This window comes from Onychomys torridus, chromosome 6, assembly GCF_903995425.1.
Source record: "Onychomys torridus chromosome 6, mOncTor1.1, whole genome shotgun sequence".
NCBI lineage: Eukaryota > Metazoa > Chordata > Mammalia > Rodentia > Cricetidae > Onychomys > Onychomys torridus.
The window spans coordinates 42,543,684-42,563,965 of NC_050448.1; the positions used below are offsets into that span (position 1 = coordinate 42,543,684).

At 43.4% G+C, this 20,282-nt stretch overlaps 1 protein-coding gene across 5 annotated transcripts in view; it reads right to left on the reverse strand.

The window, feature by feature from the left end:
- Plch1 (phospholipase C eta 1) overlaps window positions 1-20,282 on the reverse strand; it is a 217,072-nt gene that overhangs the window by 177,574 nt on the left and 19,216 nt on the right. For all 5 annotated transcript variants that reach the window (XM_036190617.1, XM_036190614.1, XM_036190613.1 and 2 more), the window contains exon 2: window positions 11,782-11,900. In XM_036190617.1, coding sequence (XP_036046510.1) covers window positions 11,782-11,860 — 79 coding nt within the window. In that variant the 5' untranslated portion in view covers window positions 11,861-11,900. The remainder of the gene's footprint in view (window positions 1-11,781; window positions 11,901-20,282) is intronic.

A 20,282-nucleotide genomic window follows, 5' to 3' on the forward strand; every position in this document is an offset into this window, starting at 1 on the left:
AATGACCTACCAAACCTAAATCACCAAGGTACATAACTAATGGATCCTTTAAGAAGTAACAAGATTGAAGCAGCAATGAAATGAGGTTCTTCCCCCCCCCCCCCCCCCCCAAAAAAGCCCAAGACCATGGATTCACTGCCAGGCAATCTGTGCAGTCTGTAGGAAGATCACTAAAGATCAGATTGCTCCACAAGAAAGGGGAGAAACACTATCAAACTCATTCTAGCAAGTCAGCAAGCCAGTATTACCCTGATGCTAAAAGCAGATAAGGACACACACACACACACACACACACACACACACACACACAAATGGGGGGGGGCAGACAGAGATAGAAAGAAAACTATAAACCAATTTCCTTCATGAACAAAGATACAAAAATTCTAAACAAAATTCTTAGTAGCCAAATTCAATAAATTAAGATCATACATTATGACAAAGTTAGTTTCATTCCAAAGACAAAAATGGTTCAGCATACACAAATCAATAAATGTAATACAAGTCATAAATAGCCTTAAGGAGAGAAACTTCATGATCGTCTGAACAGATACTGAAAGATCCCTGTGTAGAAAATTTCACCCTCCTTTCATGATAAAAAGCCCTGAAAAAACAATGGTAAAAGGCACACATCTCAACATGAGAACTTCTTCCCACAATAACACCCAACAGTCAACAGTACACTAGATAGAGGGGGAAAAAACTGTTTCCGATTCAGATTCAGGAGTGAGACCAAACAAAGTGTGACTCTCTCTACTCTTATTCAACGTAGTGCTTGAAATCTGTTACAGCAAAAAGTCCAGGCAGTGGTAGCACATGCCTTTAATCCCAGCACTCCGGAGGCAGAGGCAGGAAGATCTCTATGAGTTTGAGGCCAGCCTGGTCCACAAAGCAAGCTCCAGGACAGCCAGGGCTACACAGAGAAACCCTGTCCCAAAAAAAGAAAGAAAGAAAAAAGAAAGAAGCGGGGAGGGAGGGAGAGAAAGAGGAGAGAAAGAGACAGAGAGACAGAGACAGAGAGACAGAGACAGAGAGAAAGTTAGTTAAGTACATAGCTCTATGAAATAATACATACTGAAGACATTAGGTCTGAGATATTCAGCCTAGAACTGAATGAGCGACCCCCTAGAATAACCTGGGGATCCTGAAACTTTCCTCAACTATTTGCTATGTTAGTAACAGCAGAACCTCTAGGCGAGGACCGTGAAACGAACCCTTTTCATTTTTGTTTTTTGTCTCCCCGGGTGATTCCAGACCACAGCCCTAACTGAGGTCCTTTGGCTAAAAGCATTAATTACAAATCTCCTCGGCTGAAAATAAGCTTCTGCGCAACCTAACACAGCGTCGGGAAACCCGATGCGGGCAGCACTCCAGACAACAGCGATGTTCTAACAGACGTTGATGCTCAATTTCAAGTTGGCGAGGAAATCGGGGCACGAAACAATACGTCCTTTTAATTGGGCGTAAGCCATTATCCCGTATAAAACGGAAAACGCTGTGACAACATTTAGTCACCTACCAAATGACAAGATGTGGGAAAATATAATTGGACAAAATTTTCACAAAGTCTACCCTTTTCCACCCAGGTAGGGTCCATTTTCTCAGGGCAATCTTGCTGCCCCCTAAGACAGGACTATGGTCTCATGTTGCTTGAGATTCTTACATGACAGGCACAGGTGGGAGCATGTCTGTCTTCCTTTTTTCCGAGACAGGGTTTCTCTGTGTACTCAGGCTGTCCAGGAACTCACTCTGTAGTCCAGGCTGGCTTGGAACTCACAGAGATCCATCTGCCTCTGCCTAGAGGGTGCTGGTTTTAAAAGTGTGCACCACCACCACTCAGCTCATTTTTCTTTCTTTTTCTTTTTTTGTTGTTTTGTTTAGTATTTTATTTGAATTTGTTTTATATGCATTGGTGTGACGCTGTCAGATCCCGTAGAACTGGAGTTACAGACGGTTGTGAGCTACCATGTGGGTGCTGAGAACCGAACTCAAGTCCTCTAGGAGAGCAGCCAGAGCTCTTAACCACTGAGCCATCTCTCCAGTCCCTCAGTTTTCTTTTTGTACAGCTAACATAAGTGCATCTTCTTAAGTTTTAAGGAGGCCTGTGCTGCTTGGTGGCTGCACGTTCCCCAGGCCTTCTTTGGGCCTCTCCTACTGAGAAACCTGTACCCTTGTCTTAGTAAGGTCTGTTCCATGCTGTCTGCAGTAAGAATTACCCCACGGACAAGCTCATTTAAGACTCACAGGGCAGAGAATTTTAATGGCATGCAAAATACCTCAGTCAAGCACCTTTATTAATAGTGCCATTTTAATGAGAGAAAACTCCAGTTTCAGAATTGAATGAAACACATACCTATAACCAACATGAATGCTGTAGGAAGTATTATTAAATGAATTTGAGCAGCCTAAGAAGTTCTCACAGAATTCGTTTCGCTATGGTTCATTTGGAGTCACTGCATGTCGGCAATAATAAGGTGCACTGGGGTTCTTAGAAGAGATTCTCTCCTTCTTTGTCAGGAAGGAACGGCTAATGGGTCTCTCCTGGGTTTCCCATGGCAAAAGTGTGTGTGAAGGAAAGAGAGGTTATAGTCACAGAATCATGCATTCCATGGCTAAAGATAAAAACCAAATTCAACATAGTGCGGAAATATGAAATAGCGGATGGTTCTTATCTCCTCTGTTAAATAAAATGAGGAAAATCTGTGGCATTTTGTTGGGACTAGAGTTTGGATCCCCAGCACCCACATAAAAGCTAGATGAATGTGGTTGGCAGCCCACAATGCCAGCATTTGGGAGGCAGAGGGAAAGGGTTCCCCCAAAGGCAAGCTAGCTAGCTAGACCAGCCCCATCAGTGAGCTCCAGGTTCAGCAAGAAACCCTGTATCAGTAAAGTGGAGAGCGATCAACACAGGCACTGCATGTCAACTGCTATCCCACACGCATGCACACCACATATACATACACATGGAAGAAGAAAGGAAGGAGCAAGAGAGAAGGAGAGGGGAAAGAAAGATAGATGGCTACATATAGAAAGGAGGGGCTTTGTGGGCAAGAACAACAAAGGTCAATGAAACTTCGGCACATGATGAGAAGATAAAGCTGCTGAGACAGACAGGTACCGGGAGAGGGGAAGTTCTTCTCCAGAATGATGAATCCCAGAGCTGGAGTCCATCACCTTGCACACGAAGCAGGCACTTGGTGTATCAGTATGCAGGCCAGGAGAAAGGCTCAGCTAGGAATACACTCACTGTTGGAGTGAGCAGCCTACACATAGGAGTCATGGTTATGAGCATAGATTAAACTACTTCCCACTTTGGGCTTTAAATGAAAATCTTAACATCCCTTTGAACTCGACAGCTTACATTTGGTAATTACCACAAACATATTTGCTGAAAGGAATGAGGCCTAATACAAATACATCACATGTCTGTTGGGATGACTTTTCATTTGCACACTATAAAGGGACAAACCTCAGTTTTTCATCTTTGTTGTGACAGATGGGAGATAAGAGGTTTCCATGATTACAAATGCAATCACTAATAATTATTACCATGGCCTAAGGAAAAACTCCAGATTGTTTGTGTAACTAAATTAAATAATTATGGTGCCCTAGAAGAACCCAAAGTCCACTAGTGGAAAGACATCTCGTCTTTCTATCAATCTGCATACATTAGGCAGAGAGTATGAAAGACAATCGGGGGAAAAACGAGAGAGCAGAGGAAAATTAATTATAATTATGGAAATGCAGCTTAAAGAATAAAGGCTTAAATATGTAACACGGGTCTGAAGGGAAATAATTCTCACTTAGTAACCACTTTACATTTAAGAAGTCTGCAAGTCTGAAGGAGAAATTGATAGTATTAGACACATTATTTCTTCCTTCTAATTGAGTAATTAGAAGATTAGGATTCCCAAGCATAGATGAATGAAATGATCATGGCCCTTTTCTGTTGGCTGACCTCCAAATGGCCACAGCCTTCCTTCCCAGGAAGAACTGGAGGGTCTAATGGGAAAGACTAGCCATGGATTTTTCTGGAAGGTGATAGGCTTGGTTGACATAATTAAGAGTGAACTCAGCTGGGCAGTGGTGGCTCGTGCCTTTAATCCCAGCACTCGGGGGCAGAGGTAGATAAATTTCTATGGGTTTGAGGCCAGCCTGGTCTACAGAGCAAGTTCCAGGGCAGCCAAGGTTACACAGAGAAACCCTATCTTGAAAAACAAACAAAAACAAAACAGAGTTGACTTAGCACCTTCTCTCCCACCTAGGTTGCCCACACATGCAGACCTAGGCACTCAGAGGGCCTTTTCATCCCCTCTATTACTATACAGTGTAAATGTCCTTGACAAAGAAAACTCAGCAGAGAAAAATCATGGGGCTTCGGTTTCCCAGCCAAATCCCTTCACTGAATTAGATTCCTAAAGAAAAAAGGGGTTGTCTCAATATGAATGTTCTGTAGACAAACCATTGGCTCTGACCAATGCAAGTATACAATCTGGCAAGAAAGACAGAGTAAATAATGCCAGTATGCTTAGGGACATGAACTCACCCTAATCTAAAACATTAAAAGACAAAAACAGGCCTAGAGTGGCTCTAGAATCCACAAGCTGCCAGGAGATATGGGAGACCCTTAGCTTGGGTGTCCAGGGTGGCAAAGATGGCAGGCTGAAGAGCATGCCTCACTCATGAGATGGTCAGGGGAAGTGCTACAGAATAACTTAGGTGTATTTTAAGGTATAGGCTGATGGAAGTAGCAGCCACTTAAAAGTGCGAGGAGCGGTCTACAGAGAAGGAACAACCTTCTACCCCACTCATCGTTTACAGAGAGTCAAGTGAGGAAACATGGGAATAAGAGAAGGAATGTATGGGGCCAGCTGCCTCAGTACCTCAGAGGCAAGGGAAGCCATGTGCTAGAGATGGGGTTGGGAAAGGAGAAGAGGTCACAGTGGTGGGAGACAATGGGTTCCCTACCTCATGGACCCCTGGTGACAGAAAGGGTAAGAGTGAAACCTAATATCCAGAAACAGTGTCCTGATCACTCAGCGCCCAATCACATGCAAGCAGATATCCAGGAAGGGGCTGGAAGAGCTCAGCTCCACTATCTCTCACCCACATACCAAGTCTGAGGAACTAGGCTTTCCATCTGAGGAGAAAGGCACAGACAAATGAGCTGGCCTTCCTTCAGCCATCCACAGCTAAAATTAAGCTTAGGGTGCAACTGTTAAACATGGTTCAATTTTTAAAATGAGTTAGACCCTCAGCCAAAAGCAGCCAAACAGAAAGAAGTTGCCTGCCTGAGATGGTGTGATGGGACAAAGCATACTGGGTAAATAAGAAACAAATTCACATGAATTCTAGACTAAGTTACGAATGCTCAATAACCCAGTCACAATGATACATGACTTGTGGAGAAAGGCAAAAACAAAAAGAATGAAGTTTAAAATTTTAAATACATAGAGCATTGAAAATGTTATGTATTTCCAAAATATCAAGAATGCTCTCAAATCCCCAAAGATCATAGGACAAATACATTTCACATCAGCTCATTTCAAAGTATTTGCTTTATCTTTTTAAATTTGGTTGACAGTTTTATACATTTGCATAGTGAGTTTTAGTCTTCTCACCCTCCGCCCTCTGTACTCCTCTCTCTCCCTTCTCAACGAGTCCCCTCCCACTTCCAAGTCTTCTTTTTGTCTGTGGCCCAGAGTTTAAGCAGCATTTCTTGCCTGAGGAGTGATATCATTGTGAAGTAAGGGCAACTTATCAGTGGTTACACTACTGAAGAGCCTGGCTCTCCCTCCTGTAACAACCATTAATTGCAATAGTCCTTCTAGGAGGGGTGGGGTCTCATGGGCCCCTTCTCTACCCATGATGGAATGTTGATAGGCACAATCTTGAGCAGGTCTTACACAGACACCCACAGCTATAGTGAGTTCATGAGTGGAAGACTACTATGTCATAGCCAGAAGACAGAGCTGTGCTTCACACCTCCCCATCATCCGGTTCTTACAGTCTTTCCATCTACTCTTCTGCAAGGCTCCCTAAGTTTTGGAAGAAGTGATGCAGCTGTCCCGTTTAGGGCCCAGCACTTCCACATTCACTTATTCTCAGCATTACGACCTGTTTTGTGTTTCAGCCTGGTCCCAGCTCTAGTTACACAGCCTACCCATTCTTCCGCCCCATTTCTGAGTCTTCAAATTGGAGGTTAGGAAACACCTCTTCAGCTACATCTCCCTACTGGGTCAGGGAATCAGAAGAGTGTCTGGCCAAAGTAAGGCTCCACCAGGCTCTTGTTTATCTCTACTGATCTTCCTTATTTGCATAATGCCCAACATCAAAGCAGCAGACCACATTAGTCAATCTCTGTAACATAAACTTATTTCCTGTTTCTATTTGGTTTAGGTTCTGACACCATGTGCCATGTTGTACCTATTAAATACAGCTAGCTGCTTTGGGATTATTTAAACCAGCTGATGTTACTGACAATTCTTTTGCTTTTTACTATTTGAAAAAAATTTTTTTCATAAAATATATCTTAATCATATTCTTTCTCCTCTCCTAACTCTTCCTAGATCCTCTTGTGGGGGGCCATCCCACCCCCGCTTTTCTCCAGGGTAGTCTTGAGCAAGAGCAGCAGGAAATATTACATAGAAATATAGCTAGAGAGAGAGACACAGAAAAACAGAATAGCTTCAGGAGGGCCTGGATCTTAATCCACTGGGTCCTGACTGTCTCTGCCAAAGGGCTTTTAAAGGAATGCCAAGGGGTGGAGCAAAAGACCTGCCCCCAGCACAGCCAAGTGCAGACTATTCCAGACACCTGGTGACCTTGCACATGGTCAAGCCATCCCCTAATGCAGCCCTGCTGTGTAAAGCAAGCTCAGATCTAACTACAAAACCTGTATGGGCTCCCACACCTACCCATCTAATGTCACATTCTCCCTTTAAAAAAAAAAATGGAAATTCAAAGATGGAAAGACAAAAAAATACCAAAACAAAACAAAGGGTGTACACACACACACACACACACACACACACACACACACACAAAACCCACAGAGTACTTTTGTGTTGGCCAACTATTCTTGGATATGGAGCCTGCCCTGAAGTGTGGTTGGTATAACCTGTGTAGCTTCATTGAAAAAAAACCTATTTTCTCTTTCTAAGTAGGTACCAATTGCAAATAGCTTCTGGTTAGAGATGGGACTTTGTGTCTGGCCTCACTTCTGCATGCTGGGGTTTTGTCTAGCTTGAATTTTTGCTGTAGTCTCTGAATTCCTATGTGCCCTGTCATGTCTGGAAGACACTGTTTCCTGAAAGAAACTCATCTATGATGAGCTCCGATGGGGGAAGAAACTGATACAAACAAATCTAGTTACATAATTCACAATGGTTATGCTTAGTTGCTGCTCTTCTAGAGGACCAGAGTTCTATTCCAAGCACCCATCTCAGGCGGCTCATAACAGCCTGTGACTCTAGCTCCAGGGTATCCAATCCCCTCTACTGGCCTCTGAGAAGACCGGTACACACATACGCGCGCGCGCGCGCGCACACACACACACACACACACACACACACACACACACACACATAATGAGGACAAGAGAGAGCTCAGGAACACAAAAATTTGTAATTCCTAACCAAGTTTCTCTTATAATTGAACACCGCACTAATTTAACCTCTCAGCTCATCTCTCAGCTAGTAGACATCTGCCAGTCTTCCAAGCTATCCCATTCCTGTACCAGCAACGTCACAAAGATGAAAGAACAGAGCTCTAATTGGGTTCCTGCTGCTGTGATAAACACCATGACCAAGAGTCACTTTAGGTAAGAAGGGCTTATTTGGCTTATACTTCCATGTCACAGTCCATCACTGAGGAAAGCCAAGGCAGGAAGTGAAGACAGGAACCTGCAAGCAGGAACCGTGAACCAGAAGCCATGTTTACTGTTCACTGTTTACTGGCTTGCTCAGCGACTTGACTTACACAGGCTCAAGAGTGGCACGGCCTATAGCAGGCTGGACCCTCCCACATCGATCATGAAAACATGCTACAGACATGCCCACAGGCCAGTCTGCTGGAAGTAATTCCTCAGTTGAGGTCCCCTCTTCCCTGGTGACTCCAGCTTGTGTCAAGTTGATAAAAGTTAATCAGCAAACAGATACAGTTCAGAGCAGAGCAAGATGTTCACTGGGTTAAGCAGTCTCTTCTATTTGGATGATAATTATGCCAAATTGATTCCAGAGAGAATATATTGCCACTACAACCAGAAAGTGAATGTAGGATGTGCTCTATGGACACCCATGTTACATTTTCAGCTTTTATTGAGAATCTCAGTGCACAGAGTCCTCATTTTAATGCAGTCCTTGCCTCCTGGGAATACTGCTCGCTTCTTTGTGGAAAAAGAAATGTTAAGACATTTGCTCATTCAAGTGGGTGTATTTCAAAAGGCTATTGTATGTGTGGAAGGATGCTTTTCTGTTTGTGATGTAAAGTGCTTTCTCTCTCTTTATCCGGTTTGTTTGGTTATATAACGATGGTCATAAACATAAACAAGATGTCAAGTTGGTAAGCAAAAGTTGATTAGGAAGCACACCTGCTCTAGAAGTCCCTCCCTCCAAATACACATTTCTTCACATCTTGCCCTGTTGTCCTCAATCATATCTCTCTCTCTCTCTCTCTCTCTCTCTCTCTCTCTCTCTCTCTCTCTCTCTCTCTCTGTGTGTGTGTGTGTGTGTTTGTCTGTCTGTCTGTCTCTCTCCCTCCCTCCCTCCTTCTCTCCCTCCCTCCCTCCCCTTCCATGTTCTGGAATCCCCCAAATACTATTACTAGTACCCCCTTAACATAAAACGGACCAACATGTTCACTGAGTTCACTGTCCCCATCTCCCAAGTGCTGAGTCCCCACACAGACCAACATCCCTGTTAAGTTCACTGCTCCTAACTTGGCCCAATGTTGAGTCCCCACACAGACCATCATGCTCACTAAATTCACTGTTCCTACCTTAGCCAAGGCTTGAGTTCCCACAGACAGAGGAGCAGGGTGCCTTTCAGTTCTTAATCACTGAATCTCTTCAGGCAACGAAACCCAAAATGATGCCTTACCCTATCAGAAATCAGTTCTCAGTGCTACTACTTGCATTACAAATGAACAGAATCATGGTTCCAACTGGCTTTGATCCTCTTAATCTTGAGAGGGTTTAGTATCTCTAAATCCTTTGAGAAGTAATTCTTGAATTGTAAGAAGTAACCGATTCACATTTTAAGTGCTACACTGCCCCCTTGTGTATCTTGTGTTCAGTGAAAAGTCACTCACAGAAAATTAAAAATTGTAACCTTCTGAGACACTTCAAAGGAATCTAAGACACTAGAACTAGAAAGCTCCTTAAAACCTATCAAGACCAACATCCTTATTTCACACAGAGGAGAATCACATACCTGAAGGATTGTCTAATTGTTCCAGTTCATCTGCTACTGGCTAATGTCAGAGCAAGAACTCTTGACTGGAATTCAAAGCTCTCAAGGGCTAGGGGTATGTTCAATGGTAGAGTACTTGCCTAGAACTCATCTCTCAGAATGGGGTGATAGCCTGAAAAGGACAGAAACCTTGGAGGAGTGGAGCCCTGACGATCGGACTTCAAATATCCAATCTCCATGTCAAAAATCTCCAAGATTTAGTTCCCCTATCCACAAAATGGGATGAACTCTTACCAAGACTTCCAAAGGGCTCAAGGGGCAATGTTCATTATCAGCCCTGCATGAAGAAGAGTTCCTTGTGTCAGCTAACTGCCATTGTCAAATTAACTGCTTAGAAGATACACCTTTGGCTGTGTCTGTGGGAAAGTTTCCAGAGAGGTTTAACTGAGGAAAGCGTTCCCCTAGATGTGGATTTAACATCCCACCCACTGGAGTCCCAGGCTGAGAAAATTCGGGGAAAAAGGAGAAAAACGAGCCAGGTACAAGCATTCATCACTGCTTCTTGGTGTGGAGGTAATGGGAACAGACGCTTCGTGCTCTTCCCTCCAAAATTAGAAAACCACCCCCCCCCCCCCCCCCCCCCCCCCCCCCGCTTTATTTTGTTTTGTTTTGTTTTTGTTTTTGTTTTTCAAGACAGGGTTTCTCTTTTGGAGCCTATCCTGGAACTTGCTCTGTAGACCAGGCTGACCTCGAACTAACAGATCTGCCTACCTCTGCCTCCCGAGTGCTGGAATTAAAGGACCACCACCCGGCTTAGAACACTTTCTTGATATCAGGCTTTCCCCCACATGACAGACTGCCCTCAAACTGTGAGCCACAGTAATTCCTTCCCTGAAGTACAACAGAAACAACCAATACTGACCATAATATAGTAACATGCTAACTGGAATATAACTAAAATCATCAGAACTGCATTCAAGTTGGAAGTGCATTTTAGCTCTCTGGATGACGACATTTAAAATAAGGAAAACAGCAATGTATGCACAGCATTTCAGCAATATGGAAAACTCCACCTCTTGAGACAAATAAGCTTTAGCAGAAATCACTGTACAACCAACAACATGTGGGTGCACACAGAAGCAGTCAACGGGACTCTCAGGAGAGAGTCAGAGGAACGCAAGACAGAACCTCACTTCTGCAGTAATACCCCAATTCCGTCCCATGGTGTCCCTGGTAAGGGTTCTTTACCACGACAGTATCAGGAGAGTCAGGCTAGAGAGACAAGCTGCACTTTCGGGGTTAGCTGAGTGATACCCGTGTCACCCTCTGCCATGATTTCATCTGCACTTCCTTGCTTCACTTGTACAATAAAGTCACCTCTGCCAGGTCACACAAGCAACCTTGAAGAAAGCACAACCACTGGACCCAGTGTGTAACGCTGCACCTGTCACTCGCTTAATTTCAAAATAATGATGCACATTGAATCTGTTACCAAAATGAGGAAGAAACCCAGGCATAAAAAGTTGAAAACAGACCTGGATAGGGTGTTTAACTAAGCAACACCTACGTTTCCACGAAATCTCTCTACTTCCCTCTACATCTCCGTGGGCTTCCAACGGACACTGGGCCACAAATTCCAGTGCCCCAGAAATCTTGGGCTCACAAATAAATTTCTCCCCTGGGAATCCTGATAGCAGGATGGACAAAGCTTATCGCTGACTATGAGCTACTAGACAAGCAGCTTTCAGCTGGGTTAAAGGCAGTGGTGGAAGAGAATGCTTATTTGTCAAGAGAATGACTAATATTGATTACTCTCTGCTCGGCTACAGTAATCTACCCAGCGGACAAGCTGAAGTGTGCCAAACAGCTCTATTCTGTTTTCCTGTGTGACAGGTCAAGTCTTCCAACCCCAAAGGACAGCAACATAAGCTAGTGGACTTCTTTTTTTTAACGGGTTACTGGGACAGACTGGCCATCGGCACACTTTAACATTTGAATTTGGAAGGCACACACCATTCTAGTAATAAGCACTGAATGGTGAGCCTCAAATATTTACTGAACACTTCATTTCTATGGGCCCAGCCCCAAACAGTTACAAACAACAGAAAGGTGTGTTACTGGAGTCAACCAGAGCAGAAAGGCTGGGAGGTAGGAAGGGAGAACACCATTGCTGTGGTTGAGGTGGTTCACACGGCTAACAACTATAGGTCATGAGTCCGGATGGAATGTTAAGGTAATTAACCATAAGCAAGTAAACTCGAGCTCTTGATTCAATCTAACAATGAGACTATATTTGCATCCAGAACAGTACAATAAAGGTACTGTCAGAAACCAAAGGAGAGTTCCAGCTACGTAAATACAACAGTCCGCTCACCATGAAACACACTGTTGTCCACCAGAAAATGCCTGCGGTACTGCACACAGCCCCTTTGCTCGGCGTTCCAGTAGCTCATTGTGGGAAGATTTCTGGCACAGCATCAAAACCAAATTGCCCTGTCAAGAGGAACAGAATGAGACAAAATGAAGAAAACGGCAGCCACACGCTCACACTGGCAGCACAATGCCATTGGTTGCCTAGCATTAGGGGCAACACACAGGGCTACAATTTGGAGCTGGACTCCTCCAGGCCCTAACAAATTTCCCACAAATCTGCCCAGGAAACTGAAAAACTGAATGTCCTTCTTCTTCTTCTTCTTCTTCTTCTTCTTCTTCTTCTTCTTCTTCTTCTTCTTCTTCTTCTTCCTCTTCCTCTTCCTCTTCTTCTTTTTTTTTTTTTTTTTTTTTTTTGCATACCAAAACAATAACTTCTTCCAACAGCATCATTCTGGACTCAGTTACTGCTTTCTGCTAAAGAAAGAAATCTATCATTAAGCAAGTTGCAGGACCGCTTATGTGCTCCAGGTCTGACTAACATCAGGACCCCCAACCAGTCGATCCTGGAAAGTTTCCATAAGTTTGACTAGCAGGTGGGCCATCATTTCAACTCCTGACTTTTGTGTTGGTACCATCCTGGCGAGTTATGTAACAGCCCATGAACTGTTAGAAATTATTACAATGTCCATGTGGGTGCAGATATGCCAGACCACAGCAAAGTTTGCTAACCTCCTTTTGGTTCGTTCCAGCTATCTATTTAAGGCCAGTAATCCCTGTTTCCACCCAGGCTTACATGTAACTAGAGACCGGCCAGGCCTCCAGCACTGTGAACTCAAGGCACCTGCTGAGATTCCCACCTCTGCAGAGAGCAAGGACTTGAAAAGCCGAGATCTGAGCTGATGACTTCAGCTGCGAAAGCCGATGTGCAGAACCCTGAACAAGGCCCGCTTTGTTCACAAGATCTGGCTAAAGTGACTTTTCAGAATTCCACCCTCCTTTCTGCTCACAACGCCAGAAAAACACAAGCAAGTCTGGGAAGAAGCAAAGCGTACGGGTCATCTGTCCCACTGTCACAGTCTAGAGTTCTGTAAGTGTACCCCAGGATGAAGTCAGTGGCTCAGTGAGAAGAGCAAGCTAACACAGTGTTGTCTGTCACTGGGACAGCCAGTGGAGGCTCCCAGAGCAAACTCCCACAAAGCGGGTCTTATCTACATTCAGCCTTCCTGCCTCTCCCCACAAGGCTAGACACACACACACACACACACACACACACACACACACACACACACACCACCCCTTCTTCTTACCTCACTCCTACAGTTTAGAATGATTCTCCTGTTCTGTGAGGTTGAGGGAGTCAGAACATCACGTGGGAGCACTAAGAGACATGGGAGAGAGCACCTGACTGCATAGACGACCCTATCTTCGTCCTCAAAAACTAACACTTCATATTATACAGATGGCATATCACAAGTACTCCTAGTTACATAAGTAATGTGGGAAAAGGCTGAGAGTGTAGCTCATAAATAGAGCATGTGCCTAGAAGTGAACGGCCCTGAAATTAATACCTACACTGCAGATAAGTAAGCAGAACACAATTAAACGGGTTATTAATTTTTTAGAAACTGCCAGAGCTAATGGCACTAAAATCTGCCAGTTTTCTTTCCAGTCCCCCATTCCCTAGAATAACCACTTTTTAAAAATATTTGTCATTCCAGCGTTATACACAAATATACAGTTTTGAAGTCCTCTATACTACCTTTTTCCAAGAAAATAATTTTTAATAATTAACAGTAGTATTGCCCAATTATAAAAAGTGTTCTTGTCACTTATAGCATAAACACATTAAATTACATGGAATGAAAGAAAAGACCCTATCTATACTCACGCTCATTTTTCCTTGCTAATTCAATTCTGTGGTTCTGTTATTATCAGATTTTGCCCCCTATACCCAACCCGTTGCTGTAAAAGCATAGGAAACCCTAAGGTGTTTATAGTTAGCAAAGCAGCTACATGTGCAGGGCTCTCATCCAGGCCTAATTAATCTTCTGAGACAGGTACCGTTATCTCTCTCTACCACACAAAGAGGAGAAGATGCTATTAGGGAGACTGATTTGTTTATATGCCAGAAAAAGGCAGAAATACAACCTTCAATCATATCTTCAGATTCCAAACTCAAGTTTCTAACCATGATAGGCCATAAGGAACTAGGATGTTAGATAATGTGAAGGTTTCCAATACGTCCTGTAGCCAGGCATGAGAGTTCATGCCTGTAATCCCAGAACTTGGAAAGCTGAGGCCAGGGGATACTGTGTTCAAGGTCATCCTGGGGTACATAGTGAAATCTTGTCCAAAATAATAAATAAATATGTGTGTGTGTGTGTGTGTGTTGTGTGTGTGTGTGTGTGTGTGTGTGTGAGAGAGAGAGAGAGAGAGAGACAGACAGACAGACAGACAAAGATCCTGTAAATCCACAAAGATTACAGCTAAAATACTGGGTTCAGTGACTCTCTTCCAAGATAAGAACATTTCAAAGGCCCTAGCCTGCTTCTCTGTTGCTGATTGAACACTGACCAAAACCAACTAGGGAATTTACTTTATTTTAGCTTAGACTCTACCGTCCATCACTGAAAGAAGCCAAGGCAGGAACCTAGAGGGAGAAACTCAACAGAGACCACAGAAGAACTCTAATTATTGGCTTGCTTCTGCTCAGCTAGTTAGCTTCCTTATAAAAACCCAGGGCCGGGCTGGGGAGATGGCTCAGTGGTTAAGAGCACCAGCTGTTCTTCCAAGTTCAATTTCAGACATGGCATCTCACTACTGTCTACAGCTCAGGCTCCAGGAGTTCTTATGTCTTCGCATGGAAACACATGCAGGCGAAACACCTATGCACATAAAATAATTTTGTAAAACAGAACTTAGGATGGCACTACCTACCCACAGAAGCTAGGCCTCCATCAGTTAGCAATCAAGAAAATTCCCATGGACATGCCCATAGGCCAGTCTGATGGAGGCACTCCTTGGTTCAGGTTCCCAGGTGTGTCAAGCTGACAGTTTAAAACCAGCCTCTCAAAAAAAAAAAAAACCTCAACATTGTTTAATCTATTCCCTCTCACTTCAGCATTAGAGAATTTAGCCACTGAGTTGTGATGAAGCCCTGGTTAAAGTATTCCAGCCACAGATATGTGCTGTGATCTCAACATTTGTGTTCCCCAAGTTCAGACATGGAAATCTTTAAATGGTGATTTCAGGAGGTGATGCATTGTGGTTCTAGCCTCCCTGGGATTCCTGTCTTTATGTAAAAGGCATCAGAGCTAGCTCATTGCATACAGCATGTGAGGATACACCAAGAAGTCAGCAGTCTGCAACTGGAAGAGGACCTTCCCTAGACACCAAATCTGACTTGATTCCTAGCCTCCAGAATTGTATTTCTGTTATTTGTAAGCCACCTTGTCATTTTGTTAAAATGACTCAAATGGATTGACAGCATGAGAATAAATAAACATAGCCCAAGGCTTCAAGTCTTACAGGTGAAGCCTGGAAAGTCCTTGCTGTCCAAGCATGAGGTCCTGAGTTCAATCCCCAGAACCTACATTTAAAAAAAAAAAAAAAAAATAGGTGTGGTGGCAGGACACACGTAATTCCAGGGCTGGGAAAGCAGAGACAGGAGGACCCTGAGAGTCACTAGTGAGCTAGCCTACTCTACTAGGTGAGCTCCAGGGCCAGTAAGAGACCATGTCTCAAAAAATCAAGGTAGGCAGCACCTGAGGAATACTCAAGGTTGACCTCTGGCATACACATGTGTATCCATGAGCATACATGTGCATGCACATGCCTGTACACACACACACACACACACACACACACACACACACACACACACACAGAACTTTAGCTCCATCTAGATTTAGAAGAGGTAGAGTTACTACTCACTAAAGGAAGGCAATTGAAAGCAATGTCAAGCTTCAGTTAAGCCAAACTTCTTATGAAACCAAAAGGAAATCGAGGCCCAGAAAGCATGTGTAACTTGCAAGCTATCACTGCTAACTATTCAAAACTACAGAACCCCACCTTCAGGAGCCCAGAGTTCTTCTGAATGTTCTATGCTCCTATTTGAATACAATGAAATGCACTTGTTTTGTACCTACCAAAAGCCAAGGTGCTTTAAAAATGAGTGCCTTTTCCCCCAGCCTTATTTTATACCTCACAAAACATTCCACATCCTAAGGGACCTATGTGTTTATATTATACCGAGAACTCTGTATAAATGCATTTGCAAGTCATAGACTACATAAGTTTATCTTATGGGTATGGGTATTTTGTCTGCATGTATGTCTGTGCATCACATGTGCACCTGGTGTTCTCAAAGGCCAAAAGAGAGCATTGGATGCCCTGGAACTGGAGTTACAGATGGTTGTGAGTTGCCATGTGAATGCTAGGAATCAAACCCAGGTCCTCTGTAAGAGTAGCCAGTGCTCTTAACCATTGAGCCATCTCCCTAAGCCCTTATGTTGATTTGTTATTATTACACCTCTTTATTTATTGTTAGTGTTTATGTGAATTCACAGTAGCCACAAGACACACATGACAGTCAGAGGACAAGGATCAGGAGTCAGTTCTCTCATTCCACAAAGTGGGTACTGGGGCTTGAACTTGGGTCATAAGGCTTGGCAGCAAGTACCTTTACCCAAAGAGCCATCTCACCAGAATGTATAAATGCCTGATCATTACAGTGGTTTCACAAAATTATTAACTTACAAGAATATCAGAAATAACCAGTAGTTATTAAAGAAAGTTCTGTTTCAAAGCAAGGTTAAGGTGGGATTTTTGGTTTTGCTGCTATGGCTTCTTGTTGTTTTTAGGAGGCAGAGTCACTATATGGTCCAGGCTGACTTCAAACTCATGAACTCATGATCTTAGCTTCATTTCTATGGCTGTGATAAAAAAAAAAAAAAAAAAACCTAACTGAAGCAACTTAGGGGAAGGCTTATTTCAGGTCACAGTTCCAGGTCACAGTCCATTATTTTGAGGAAGTCAAGGTAACAGGCGCTTGAAGCTGCTGGTCACATGACATCTACTGCCAAGAGCAGGGAAATGAAGGCTTAGTGCTCAGCTACTTTTCTCTATTATTCTTATACAGTTGAGGGTCCACAACCAGGTTATGGTGACTAATGCACAATCCCAGGCTGAGTCTCCTACATCAATTAAGGCAATCAAGAACAGGCATATCCACAGACCAGGTTGCTCTAACTGGACAAATCCCTCGCAGAAACTCTTCCCCGATGATTCTATAGTGTGCCACACTGGTAAAACTAACACACTCGCAATCCACTTGCCTCCATCTCCCACGAGCTGGGATTACAGGTGTGTGGCTCCATGCCTTAATATATTTCTTTACTTTTGCCATTTTCATTTGTATTTCCATGATCAAAACTATCCACATAAAGAATCAGAAGACAGCCTAACACCAATACCAAACACATATACGAAATAAAGCACTTTTATAATAAAGCATGAAAGACAGCACTTTTAACTAAGAAAACAAAATATTTGAGATAATAATCACTTGATAAACATTTTAAGTTCTATAAATAAAAAAGAAAAACCTTCCACACTGTATTTGCATAGTTAAGCCTGCCTAGAAGTTGCAGGCATGTGGAGTGACACTCCCCACTACCTGTGTTTCCCTCTGAGAAACGTCTTCTCCCATTTCATCCTAGAGATACAGGTGCTGTGGGCTCAATTCAGGTGGTAGGTATGTGGCTTGGGCTGGCACCACAGGCATCCGCAGAGACATAGTACAGGAGATTCCTATGGCTTGTCCTAGACCATCGAGTCAGGTGGGTCTAATATATGTGTGAGACACAAAAATTCATTCTCTGTTGCACTTGAAGTTGTGGAGATGTGAGCCTCAGGGTCTAGAACTTAGAGCCACTATGTTTGGATAGAAGGGGAAGGAGTGCTTGAACCTGAACCACACAAAAGAGAAACCTAAGTCGTGCTGATACCAAAAACACTGAAGCTAGATACCCTGCTGCACCATGTGTTAAATGAGCCTTAAATCTGCTTGTTGCTCTGCTTACTTGTTTAAGCCACAGAGAAATGAGTTTTCTACCATGTGTAGCCAGAAACCTAACTAATGAAATATGTCGCCATAGCAGAATGTGCAGAGTCCATCTGGTAGTCATGAACCCTCCACATGGTTTTCAACTCTGATTCACATGTGACCTGTTTTTTTAACTCGGTCTCTTTGAGTTCAAACATAAAATTGAGCTTAGGAAAGACAACAACAAATGTGCTTCCTTCATACTATTTGTAGGTACTTTTAAGCAAAGCAAAACTGAACACCTTATCTTTAGCTTTAGAATTTCCTTAGCTGTCTTTAACTGTCTACAAATCTACGGTACTATTTTTAACACATTTTATGAAACAGTTCAAATCTGTTCCAACCACATAAATGGCTTATAAGCAAGCTTCTCTCGTCCATAAACTAATAAAGGAGAATCTTGGGGAAAGGAAGTGTAGACAAGGGGTTTTTTTCAGTGGGTAGTGAGGTGGCTCAACATGTAATGTACCTGATGTCAAACCTGATGACCTAAATTCAATCCCTAGGACAAACATGCTCACAATGGCATGCAAGTGTCCACCCACATAATAATAATAGTAATAATAATAATAATAACAAATGAAATAAAATCGATTTTTAAGGTTTTGTTTTTGTTTTGTTTTGAGACAGGGTTTCTCTGTGTAGTCTTGGCTGTCTTGGAACTTGCTCTGTTGACCAGACTGACCTTGAACTCACAGAAATCCACCTGCCTCTGCCTCCCAAGAACTGGGATTAAAGGCGTGCACCACCACCACCACCACCACCACCACCACCACCACCACCACCACCACTACCTAGCTAGATTTATTTTTATTTTATGTGTATGAGTGTTTTGCTTTATATATGTTTATGCACCAGGTGCTTGTCTGAAGCCTGAGGAGGTCAGAGAGGGTGCTGGTTCCTCTGAAACTAAAATTACAGATACTTGTGAGCCATGTGGATGCTAGAAATCAAACCCAGCTCCTCTAGAACAGCAACCAGTGCTCTTAACCCCTGTGCCAAAATGTATTTTTTTTAAGTAGATGAATTTGTCTCCTACTCTTTGACTAACATCTCCACCTCCTTCTCTCCTGTGACTCCTACAGCTAAAGCTATCATCCTCTGGAGTCACTGTTCCATGAAAACAACACTCCCCATCCCATTCCTCTACATTTTTTAAAATGTACATTTGCAAATAATTTAATGATTTCTATAACATTCCCCTTGTATCTATTTTTGTCTGTCTTGTTGAGTTTTTCTTTCCTGTGAGTCACACTTTTTTTTTAGTATGAGTTCCGGTAGAATAATAAAAACCAGTGAGATGCAAACCCACACCTTCTAAGTCCTCCATCCCATTCCGGGACCCTCAGCATTGTTGCGCGCTCACTGACCTTCTATGTCCCCAAAGAAAGAGCTTAGGGTCTCCTCACTGACGATGCACAAGACTGATTCTTCCCACCTCCACTATCCCACCCGCGAAAAGGGAAGGAAATGGCTACCTGAAATGTTCCTTTTTAAAATGTGTATTTGTCCCTCCAGCCAAGAGTTTTTCCAGTGTATGGTATGCAGATAAGCAAAGTGTGAGCTCTTTGGGTATGAGATGATGGAATGCTGTCTTTAAAATGAAATTTTAGTGAACGTGGTCTGCCAGCCAGACCTCATGCTAATAACTGTCTCTCGGGCTCACGCTGTCTTCAAATTGCTAACCACGGGACCACAAGGCTCTAGGCAGAAATTAAAATGCAGTACCTAGACCTGCTCTCCCTTCGGAAAAGGAGGGACTAACTAGTTCCTGGTGGTTCGAACAAATCCAGAGGAAACTCGTGCCTGACTCAGACGTCCAAAGGCCGGAACTCGTCCAGGTCCTGCCTCAGGGGTTCGCTCAGGCTAGTGTCTCCACAACTCTGTGCCTTATCTGAATGAAAGGAATTTAAAAGGATGCAAGAACGGAGGGAGGTAGGAAATTTGGGAAGAAAAGAAGGCAGTAGGGCAGGCCTAGCTCTCTGGAGCCCTTCACTCACTCAGCGTTAGGCAAATCCTCCCCTAAGTCTCTCAATCCATTCATCTGTACTTATAAATTTAAATAACGTCGAAAGCCCACGGAATCCCCACGGAAAGTGCTGACTGCACTTCTCATCAAGCCTTGCTGGGAGATAAAAGGCAAAATGAATAGCCCCTGATGGTAATGTTCATAAGGCAGCATGCGTTCAAAACAGCAAGTCCTGGGGAAGGTGGTCTTTGAACTCCATCCTGCCCCTCACAGCGTGACACAAGGGACGCTTGAGGACTGCTGTGCCCTAGGATGGCCAAAACCTGAGGATTCAAACGAAATCCAGTGAAAAGCTAAGATTTGAAAGAAACTTGGCCCTCTCTCATTTTCTGGTTAATTTTAAAGCAATCGGGATTAGTCAGAGGTG